This window comes from Rhopalosiphum padi, chromosome 1 (genome assembly GCF_020882245.1).
Source record: "Rhopalosiphum padi isolate XX-2018 chromosome 1, ASM2088224v1, whole genome shotgun sequence".
NCBI classification, from domain to species: domain Eukaryota; kingdom Metazoa; phylum Arthropoda; class Insecta; order Hemiptera; family Aphididae; genus Rhopalosiphum; species Rhopalosiphum padi.
In genome coordinates, this window is record NC_083597.1 from 13,700,794 (window position 1) to 13,713,661 (window position 12,868).

A 12,868-nucleotide genomic window follows, 5' to 3' on the forward strand; every position below is an offset into this window, starting at 1 on the left:
CTGTTTTATTGTAAATTCGGTTTGAAATGATATTATGATATAATTCAGTAATCATTATTAGCTAATTAACAATGAAGCATTCAGAAATAACATTTGTTGCTAACCATAAATCATATTAAAATATCGATCATAATCAAATATTAATGTATGTATGGATATAAGATTTTTATAAAACAAATAATAGTTTAAATAAAAAATTTTATGAGATTACAGATTTATTATAGTAGTTTTAGCATTTTGTGGTTACTGTGAAAAAAACATAATAAATAAGTAATATTAATTCAATAAATACAACTATAGTTATTAAATTATTATGTTATACCTATTTGTTTTTCATCATTTAAAATAAAAATATATTTCTTTTGAAAATGTATTTATTGTTGGATATAATAAACCTATATAATATATGTATATATATTAAGTATTAAGAGTATTATTTGGTTATATAATTTATCTAACATCATAGGAATTATTAGGCCTAAAACCTACAAGAACTCACCTAAACTACAGCTCTCGATGACATAAAAATACTTTTGACCACAAATATGAAAAAATATATAGTATTATATAAAATATATTAACCTCTATGATGGGGATTGGGGGTATAGAAAAACATTTTCCGTGTGGTTGGAAGCGAAAGGCGAAGAAAAAGTAAAAGATATTTAAAATATGCAATATGTTTCATATTATAATAATATTAATAGTAATATAGTACCTAACATCATAATGCATATAATGGTATAATTCGTTTGAATTTGATAATATGAGAGGAAAATCATTAAAAGATAATAATATATTAAACTTTATATTAACACCTATAATATAAGTATATAACATATTATTATAAACGTACTACGTATGTTATGTTCTCGTTTTATTATTACAGACTATATGATATCCTTAATACCTTGATAAGCTCAAATGTGACCTAACCTATAAAAAATATTTAGACCATCCAATTTACATGCTACTTAGTACTTGCTATAATAATAATAACAATAGAATGTTTTAATTAAACATAAATTATTATAATCGAATTATATTATGTTCTTCAAATTTAATAAGTCATTCGTTTTGTATCGCGTTGTAAACAAGTAAAATTAAAACTGAGTATAAAAATACTCTATAATCCTATATAATACATTTATACAAAACTTAAAATGGAATACAATAATATTAACATTTGACATTTATAATGACTCTTGTCGTTTATGTTCATTGCTCCCCAACGGCGACTAAAACTGATTGTTATTTAGTGAAAGGATGGTGTTTAATTTGAAAAAACGTAGATAAACCTAACAAAAAGAAATCATTTATCGTAAACGAAATAATAATAACATTTAGTCGAGTCACTGAACAACGAATAGATACATCGTATAACCAATTGCATGTACGTAAACGTTGGCGTTTTGAACTTTTGATGGAGTAAAAACAATTTGCTCGGAATTTCACTGTGGGCATTTGTGTGACATATAATTGAGTAACCGTAACATTGTTTAATTTAAATTGTATATGATAAATATTTCAATATCTACATATCGGTGTAAATTTGTATAAATTTCTAAAACGAAATCGCGAAATGTTGTTATAATACCTATCTGTTACAAAACTGTGTTGGTTATAAAATATGAATACAAATCTGTTGAGAATTAAAATTTTGGTTTACGCGTTCAATCGATAAACAAAAAATACAAACTTTTTTAACTAGCATCTGCGGCAGCGCTGTGTCAGTATATTGTGTTCGTGAACCAATACAATAATCCCCGAACGTTTGCGTTGGTATTTTGATCAAAATCGTGTATTCGTGTATTAGGGATGGTGCATATAGTTTGAACGACATTGGATTAAAATAGAAATTACACTTTTGGGTGGTGTAGCTGTAAACGGAAGTGATGGGATACGGTTTCTGGTTTCGGCGCCGGACCGTAACAAAACAGGGTCAGTGCTACAATGACATAGGTAAGACAGGACCACAGGATCTAAATAAAACAAATTGAAAAACTCACACAAGTTAATACCTCCGACAAATTGAGAAATTATTATTGAATATGTTTATCACTGGTCATATATAAGAGACTAAAAAAGGTAGATTCATGGATAAAAAATCGGGGTTTTTATTTAAAAATTAGACGTTTATATCTCTACAGGACACTCCATATTAGAAATATCAAGATCTTTATTAGTTATATTATAAATTTAAAAATCAGAATTTGAAAAAAATTTATTATTAAATGAAAAATGAAGGTGAACGTACGTACTTGGTGAATCATTACATGCATATTTTTACAACATTTTTACTTTTCGCATCTGAAATATTGCATTCATATCAAACTATACCAAACAATTCTCGTCACCCGAAGAAAAAAAAAATTGATAATTATTCTAATCTTCACTATCACATGACTATCATAGTCATATTAAAGTATATAAAATATTGTGTCCACAAATTTATACCATTAAAGAGTTAATAATTTAAAACAACAACAGATAAATCGTTTAACTACAGCTCCACCGATTTAAATTATAAAATAAATACTGTCAAAATACTTTTTTGTTTAAGTTTTATCGATGAATAGCACTAGTAATAGAAAGTAATTAGGTGTATAGTATTATACAGTAAGTCTATAACCACAACTAAGCGTAAACAACTATAATTGCGGTGTGTTTTAGGCGCTTAGGCGCCAGTCTATCAAAGTATAGTTAGCATATTAATATATTATACTATTATAGTATAACTAACATATTTTTCGAATGGCTCATTTATAATACATATCAAATAATATTTAATATTTATTAATAAAATATAAATTTAACAATAGATACCTACACTACGTTCTATAATCTACATTATTGTGGTTATACATAGGAAATACTATAATATAGTAAGCTTTGAATTTATTTTGATTTGATTAATTTAATCTAAATATGGTAAACAGCAGTGTAATCTATAGAAAAAAATATTACTATATTATATTAATAATTAATATGCGTCACTTAATATAGGCATCCGATATATATACTTTTACTTCCATGACAAAATTATAAATCAAGTAACATCCCCTAAAAAGCTATATTATATGATGAGGTTCAAAAAGTTTTATATAGAGCCTGACCAAATTAACCCGGAAGAAAATAACTTTCAAAATAATAATGTATAGGTAATGTAAAATTTCAATAGACATTTATCAGCATAAAATTTAAAGATTCGTAATAATATTTGTAATCATAATTATAGATAACAGAGTGACGTAGCCAGGATTTTTCTTCGGATAGAGGAGGGCCGATGAACTTTTATACAGCGGTGGTTTACTTAGATTCCACCATAAGTTTAATATGCAGATGCCAAAGTTTTATTTTAGATTTTGATTCCTATAACACTTAACATATATTGATTTAAACCTACACTTGTATACTTTGAATACTTTGAATATTGTATTTTATAGTAATATAAAATTAATTATTTTACACGTATAACTTATTTAAAAAAATAATAAAAACAGTAATGAATTTTCGTTTTAATGTGACATAATATAATATACCAACATTTCATATAATAAAATAAACCCCTATTTAATAAACACGGATACATGATGGATAAAAATAAATAAACAATATTTAATTACTATTTAACATTTTTAAATAATTTTATTATTAAATGACAAAAATTAAAGTGACAGTTTTAACCTTCGAGCCTTTTTCCGCTATTATCAAATGTATTCAATATTCGATCATCTGAAATGTCAATATCTCTATATGATTGATAATAATGCGAGTCCGACAAGTCTTGACTCTAAATTTGAATTCCTGAGGTAGATTTTTAGTCTTCTCAAAGAATAAAACTCCTTTCTGCAGTAGCAGTTGGTACAGGTAGAACTAATACTAACTTTAGAAGTTGATACATCATGTCTGGAAACATATTGCTGTCACAGTTTGTTAATGTTTCGATTGCATTTAATAGTCTGAATGTTGACCCAACTGTTTTTCTATCTGAACTGTCATGATTTAAATTCTGCTTCACCAATATCTTTATAACCTGGTAAATCTTCTTCGTAAAATTGAACAGCAAATTTTAACAAGAATATGGACTATCTCAGCAGCCAAAGACGCCAGACGGTAATACATACTGTAATGATTTTACAGTATCTTTATGACTTTATTATGTGATATAAAACGTTCTTTTAGTGAGCAAAGCAAATCAAATAAGTATGGAATAAATATTGCACATCTGTAAAATTATTCAATATCTTTAAAGGGCACATTATTTCAATTTTTTTGTTTGCAACAAATACGCGATATTATTTCATTAACATAACAAAACTGCAATACTTTTTACTCCCTCGTAAATTTCATGAAACTCGACATTTGAATTTTCTCTAATTTCTTGAAGTTTCTTGGAGCTTTGCGCTTCAGATACACTTTCAAATACGTATAATAAATTTATATTCTTAGTTTATCTTAATTTATAAATATACTCAGATAAATTTTTTTCCATGAACAAATTAGAAAAGAGCTAACAAAGAAAATATAACGATTTAAAATCAGTAAAATACAATTTAAGAACTTTTATAGCGACATTCATAGACTATTAAAATAATTTTTAAATTTTCTTGATATTACGAGGGGGCGCAGATCCTTAAATCCTCCATAGCTACGCCACTGAGATAATAGGTACACGTACAAATATCATAATATTCCATGCCAATTTGAAGCTTAGATCAATCTTTCTGTAACTAATTAATTTTAATTCAATCTGTGTTACCTATATATTATTATAGTTATATACTTAAACTTATTTTAATAATTTGTGGGAATTCTCTTCTTCAATCCCAGAATTCCAAATGGGAGAGTAACGCGCTCATTGTTCGTGTACGTGCCAGTCATACCACTTAGTTGTACTATATACCACACTTAAATATTATTATATTTAACCATTATAATGTCGGTTACAGTCGCTTAGGGAAGTGATACCACATGTCAAAAAAGATCGGCGGTTGTCAAAAATCGAAACGCTCACATTGGCCAAAAATTACATCATCGCCCTGACCAAGATCATATGCGAAATGAGAGGCGAACTGGACCCGTCCAAGGACTCACATGAAGGATCCGATAGTGCGGCTGTCTCCTCAGCTGCCACAAACACAGGGCCGTCATCGTCGGTAGCGGCGGCAACAGCGGCAGCTGCCGAAATCGACAGACGGCTGCAATTGGTGCTGCAAAACTCGGACGAATCGATGGATCTTTCTTAATCGACGGCGAAGCAGCAGCAGTTGCCGTCACCATGACCACCACCAATCCACCGTAACCATATTCGTATTTACATATTATTATTTGCTTATCTAAACGGTTAAAATACTTTCAAACGTATTTTGATTGAATTCAAGTCAGTTTATCCATTTCCGTCATAGCTCATACAGATATACATACGTTTCCATTAGTTAATAAGTTATAATATAATATCGTATCTACCTATTAGGTATATCATATTCTATAATTATATATTATGTCCCAATTGCAGACTATAGCTCTTTACACAAAAAGTTTTCAATCAGTTTCTGCCTAGTAGAAAAAAAACCGAAACACCAATACACATTATACTGAACTATTTATAACTATTCATATTATAATTATTAATTATTATACTATATTGTAGGTATAGAAAAAAATTATTATAATTTTAAACGTATAAAATGGCATTATTTTTGGATTCAAATATAAGTATATGTTTTTATTACTTAGGTACATTTCTAACGGTCTATGTAATTTTATGGCTGTATAATGACTGTATGTAATACAGTTATGATCATTACATGAAATAACATAACAATAATATTTTATCGTTTGTGGACATGTGGTACGAGACGAATTATATAATTCGGTTCATCTCACCCGTGTTTAATGTATTCATCAAATTGTAAAACATAATATGATGACTGACAAAAATGTGATTATACACGCGTGTTTATCATAATTTTTATATCAAGTTTTAACCTTTAGAAAATAATAATAAATTCCAAGCTGCTCAAATAAAAGTTAAATCATCATTAGCTCTTATATGTTTTCTCTCTCTCACTCTCTTTCTCTCTCTCTCTCTCTCTCTCTCTCTCTCTAAAATATGTATTCCATCGCCTTAAAATGACACATCACAACTTAAATTAATTAAAAATAAAAATTTCTCAAACATAAATAAAATATTATTGTTATTAATATATTGATTTTTTTAAAGAAAAATACTATATCACATGTTTATTTTTCTTAATTTAAATTATGCTTAAACCATATAGGCGCAAAAGGACATTTTAGAACACTTGGCCTCTTAAAAAAAATGCCATCAAAGTTGTTATTTATTTTTTTTTTTTAAACAAATTTATTATTAAATGTAAAATAAATCTTTAACTATTCAAATAATCTTTATAATATTAGTATAGCTCTAATATATTATCTAGTCATCTGCACGCGGTACAATGCTATTTTTATGCAACTTATGATACTTCAATATCAATAATATTGGGTTACTATTTCAAGTCGACGAAATCTAAGTGTAATATGCACCGGTTGTGTCGGAGGTTTATAATAAAACCTAAAGAAACTCATTCGTATAAACTAATCCTACGACTAATGAAAACTTTTATTTCCTAAAATATAGTTTTGATTCAAAACTAATTATGTTTAACAGCCATACATATTATTATTTATTATATTAACTGTCTTGTCTTTATCTTATGATCATATAAAATATAGTTAACATATTTTCAGCGTTATAACTTTAACAAAAAGTCAATAAAAACAATATTTTTTTTAAGAACATATTATAAAATACGATAAGCCTTATAAACAAATCAATAAATCTATTATTATTATTAAATAAATAAATAATTATTATAAATGTTAATCGAAATATTGTATACTATCTTACATACTACTATACTAGTTTATTTTACTTAAGAAAATACCAAATAAAGCATCTTTTAAATTCTTTTTCTAGAAGTGTCAAAGTTGTTAAATATTTATTTAGTTCAATTATTTTTATGAATATTTGAAATGCGTTAATACATTTTTCTCGATATAATCGAGTAAATTAAATACATGGCGAGTATGCTTAAAAATAAACGCCTACCTATCACCTAATATTAATAACACACTAGTATTATTATCTATTACATAATTGTGTAGATTATATACATATACCCACATATTTAAAAAAATTTCTGAACGTCTTTTCATTAGATATAAGTTTATACTTTTTATTTATTTAAGTTCTATGTTATTAATAACTAAGTGTTTATACACCGCTGGTTTTAAACTCTTATGTAGTGAGTGTACTTATTATACAAAAATATACGTTTTGTCAACTATACATATATATCCAAATTTATTGTGGAATTATATTATTATTATAGTGTTGGTATTATGTAACAAAATGAAATATGATTTAAATAAACATATTGTTTGCAATATTATACCTATATAGTCAAATAAATATTATATTTTTGTTGAACACAAAAAAAATCTTATTAATTTTATATATCCTAATTTTAATCAGGTATACTACAGAATAAACCTTAAATAAAACTATCCAATAAAAAATGGTGAGTATTTTATTAAACGGCTATTTTATACAAAATAAGCTGTGAAGTTTAAACCATCATATTGTATAATACATTAATACACCGTTAAAGTACAAATTTTAGAGGTTTTAATGATTTAAAAGACGAACCCCTTTTAACTATGAGAAATCAATGTATTATAATTATTTTTAATTATAGAAGAATATTGGATGAATTAAAGTGACATAGATAAGGATTTATATTTTATTTTTAAATAGATTCACCTATATCTTTTTTTATTACAAAAATATAATAAATTATCAATTGATTCCTTTCAATGTCAGATCAAGATAAAAAATTAATTTTGAAAATTTAATAAAATACTTGTTACAAATTGAAAAAAAAAATATTTCACTTTGAGTGTACTCTGTTCAGAATGAGATCGTACCTCGGCGGCCAAATTGTGCGTATGGGCGCGGCTTCGTTCCGCAGCGCTAGCCCCACGAGCTTTCACCGAACTATTGTTTCACTATAAGTCGGGGAACGTCTGACCGTCGCTAACAAAAAATGGTCGTCGCCGAGGTACGATCTCATTCTGAACAGAGTATAGAAATTAGCAATTTACTTTTTACATACAGTTGTGATTCCAGTACTTCAAATATGTTGAAGCTGTGTGTTATGTTATTGGCATATATATGTTAATACATGCATATACGATATACCTAAAATATAACATTCATATCAAATGGCTTGTTTAAAATTAAACAATAATTGTTTTCTGTGTATATTTAGGTATTCGTATACAATTAAAAACGCAAACCAGTACCTATTTCAAATATATTGAAATAAATTAAATTATATTGAACAATGATTATAAATTAAGTATATAAATATATAATGTATAAATATTATATGATTATATAAACCCAGCGTCTCGAAGGATAAAGTTATTCAATTTAAATGTTCCAATAACCCAATAAATATGGTAGCAACTTTATTGTTGGGGTGGACTTCAATGCCAAGCACCGACAGAGAGATAATGCCGAGTAAAAATAATCTTCTTTTTGTTTAACAAAGGCCAAATACAACATAATATCTCAAACAGTTGTTTCCTTCGGCCCCACCTATTGTCTTACATTTCCCCGAAAGCTTCCTTAAATACTTATCATCTTTGGCTTAAAAATTAAAACATAAAAAACTACGAAATTCACTACCTAAATAAAAATCTTAATTTTAAATTTGACAATTGTTTAATTCCATTGCGATATATAGGGGTGGTGTATAGGCACATAGTGAAATTTCAGATTCAAGTAAAACATTCTATGCATATTGCTTTATTAGTTTATTACCAACATAATATATATGTACTATTATTACATAACCGCCAACCATGACCCGGACTTACGTTGTTTTTGAGGTATAAAATCATTAAAATCTACGTTACTGACTGATACCATGGTGGCATGGTCCATGATGATGATTGCAATAGTCGAACTATAAAAGGCACAGCTAGGACACAACAAAATATGACGTAGCTGTGATGATGCTGTGAACCAATATTTAATATTTTTGTTTAAATAGCTAGTACATCGATAGTGCATTCTATTTTTAAAAATTGATTTTCGTTTACTGTTGTATTTACTATTTACATTGTTATAAAATGTCATCAATTTATCATGGATTACTAGAAACGACATCAATGCTATTAAACTTTTATATTAAGCTCCTAAAACATCATAAGACATCAGTACATCACTATTAAATGACCTTTTTTATTGACCAAATTGTTGTGGGATTTATTTAGGTACTTAACATTTAATTCGTAAAAACCAAATTGTAAAATAAAATTACCTATAAATTAAATATTGACAAGCCGATAGCTTATGATGTTAAGGTCTCGTTTCCAAAATCCAAATGCGTTATAATTATAAATAGGTAACATACTAACATCGCAAACCCAAATACCCAATATTGTACACATTATATAGTATGTAAATTATATATATAGAGTACGTCCATCGTCCATGGTATTAATGCATACCAATACAATAATACAAACTTATTAAACTTATTTTTATAAACGCAAAATTACACTTTTAACAATATTTTTAGCTCAAAATAAGCTGGTGGTGCTAAGCACCTGAGCACCCTAGGTACGTATATCGTATATAATCGATGAATTGTCGCATTTAACATATTATAGGTTAGGTTAGAAGTTAGAATACAATAAGTGGAATGCTCACCACGTATTGTAATTATTGTAGCCCAAGCTAGCATGTTAAAATGAGATGACTTGATGACGAATTCATTAGGAGTATCTATTTCTGTTTAACACGTGATGGAAATGTATTATGTATTATTATCGATATTCGATAGGTATGTGCCAAACTGCCAAGTAATATCTAATTGTATTTACTATTTATGCGGCTTGATAGCTAACTCATAATTGAACTACGGTACATTTATTTATAATATATATATATTATATATATATTGATTAATTAGTAATTAAATCTCATCTGAGTTCAGAAAATAAACCGTCAGCTTCATTGACAACTAGTTTATATATATTTAGCAATATAAGTAGGTATATTTGTATAGGTATTTTATTTAAAATAATATTAATTTAATAAAAAATTTTTTTTTTTATCCAGCTCTAAAACAGGTGCCCTAATAAATAATTATAATAAAAAAGTATAAAGTGGTAATGCTCTGCTATACGCCTATACATTTGGTGACGAGTAGGTCACTTTTATAGGTGTGTTGAATTTGAATTTAATTCTAATTTTAAAGATATAATTCGTTTTAAACAGAAAACTATTCTAAGCGGACACAGTATATTATATACGTTCAGTGGCATAGTTACCATAAAAAGTGGGGTGTGTTTGCCCCTCCAACCTCCCCTGAAAATTAACTTTTAAACAAAATTTGGTAATTTAAAAAAACTGTATATTAAAGTTGTATAAGAAGTTTCATAGTATTGTTCTATATTGTATTATTATATTGTAATTGTATTATTTTATTATTTTCATTTACTGAGATTAATTACTAATTACTACCTATATTATGGCTATATACTTGTGTATTTTACGTTATATAATCCATGATTATTATGAACAATTTTGAAATTTTGCCCCCCCCTCCCCAAAAACTAAAATTCCTAGCTACGCCACTGTATACGTTTATAAAAATATTGTGAATATACATTTTTTTTATATTTTTAATGAGTAAATTAACAACTTATTAAGAAAGTATTAATTCAATTTTCAAGGATTTTAACCCATTTATTAATTTTGCTATTAAAAAACACTAATAAATCACGCAAATATAATTGTCTTTAAAGAGCTCAAAATTAATTACAATTATTTGAAAATTATACCATTTATAGAAAAAATGATAATATAAATACTTAATAAACATTTTAATTTTTACGGCTATTCGTTTTTGAATTTTAAGAAAATAAAAAATCACTTTTGTTGAAAACTGGTTAGCGTAAAAGATTAAGAACATAATAATTTTAGAGGAATTGTAGCCTATGGTTAATAAAATCCAAATGTGTACAATCATATATTCACATGCAAACATTTGTATTTTATTATAAGACACAAATACCTACGTAATAACCAATGCGTCAGTAAATTAGTAAAATATGAAGTTTCAAATTTACATGAAATAAAAATAAAATCATTATAATAAATTACATAGTTAATAATTAGTAAATAAAAATATGTGTAAATTCAATGTTTTAAGTAAAGTAATAGATACATACAATATTTCTGGCAATATTATTAAACTTGATTCGCTTTTGTTAGTGTCTTTGTAAAATAAGAACTAATATAATAACTACTTGGAGTCTTTTTATAACAAGTCAAAGAATATTTTTTTTTTCAAAACTATTTTATTGTAATACTTTATAAAAGTTAATATTTCTCGTTTCTTGATATAAATAATTATTTAATTGATATTTAATAAAAAAAAATGTATGCAAGATAACTATAAGATAAGAATAACAGTGTTAGGTAATTTTCCACACCACCTTTATTATTAAACGACGTACAATAACATTGTCCATATTATTTAATAACTTTATGAGGCATTACACGAGGCGCGTTTTTTTATTGTGGTGTCCCCAGTAGGCCTAATCCACATCGTAAGCAAGCGATAACGTATCATATGCAGGGGCATATTTAGGTAGGGGCTTTGGGTCCTGTTGCCCAGAGCGGCAAATTTTTAAAGATTTAGAGGGGCGGCAAATTTATATTTCGTACTTTACATACTGAGTATTGACGTAGTGACGTCAATCATTAATATTTTTCACAACAAATGTGTGTCATAGAGGCATAGAATACTATAGTGTTTATATAACATGGTGTTCTATGGTATTAACAGTTTCACCAATTTTTTAGTTTTTTTTTTTACTAGGGGGGCGGCAAAATATGTGTTGCCCTTATCCTAAAATTCCTAAATACGCCACTGATCATATGAATACATTCAAATAATAAAAAAAATATACAACAACTTAAACTATGTAGATACCAATAATACTATATAATTTATTTCAATAAGGAAACCTAGAAATAAAAATACGATTTTCGCTATTGTACAAACTAAAAAACGGGTAATGTGTATAATATGTGTGTTGCCGGCCGGCGTCAGTCAATGTGTTAGATGAGTGGATGAGAGATGAGCGCTGACCTGTAAGAGGACAACTAAATGAAAATTATTATAATATAATAATATCAGTATAAAAGGTACATAAATGTATTAAATAAGTATAAAGTAATAAAATACTTATATATTATATACTATATCATTACAACTACAATACATACTAAAAATAATTTAATAAGTCTATGTACTAAGTCCTTATACTTATAGTTTATACCTATATACCTATATAGTATATATATTATATATATACACAGTCGACACATTTTCCATCAGCTCAATGACAAATTCTTCGTCGGTGTATAGTCTATGATCCAGCCAATTAATGTTCGGTTCCTATAACACTTCAACTAATGTGCAGATTAAATGTAATTTAAACTTATAGAAAAAACAATTTTAATGTTTAAGAAATCTGTGTTGGTGTTCTTTTATTTTTGAATTTAAATTAATTTTAAATTTTATATTCATAATTTATCAGTTAAAAAATGGAAACAAGAAGATTATAGTATAGTGCCATTTAACTTTCTGTTCGGTGGCCAATTTAAACATACACAAAGACAAACTAGCTATGTGATAAGAAAAAAAATTTAAAAGTTTGGTAATTTATCAATGTATTATTAAAATTAAAATAAAAGCACCTAAAACCGTAGTACAGA

The 12,868-nt window shown here is 26.7% G+C and overlaps 1 protein-coding gene across 2 annotated transcripts in view; it reads left to right on the forward strand.

Moving 5' to 3' along the window:
* The window catches only part of LOC132917606 (protein dimmed-like), a 50,811-nt gene extending 43,336 nt beyond the window's left edge, over positions 1-7,475 (forward strand). Inside the window, exon 4 of one of the 2 annotated variants that reach the window (XM_060978424.1) lies at positions 4,950-7,472. In XM_060978424.1, the coding sequence (XP_060834407.1) occupies positions 4,950-5,246 (297 nt within the window). In that variant the 3' untranslated portion in view covers positions 5,247-7,472. Of the gene's footprint in view, positions 1-4,949 lie in introns of both variants that reach the window. The other variant, XM_060978425.1, reaches the window with a different exon arrangement.
* The last annotated feature ends 5,393 nt before the right edge of the window (positions 7,476-12,868 follow it).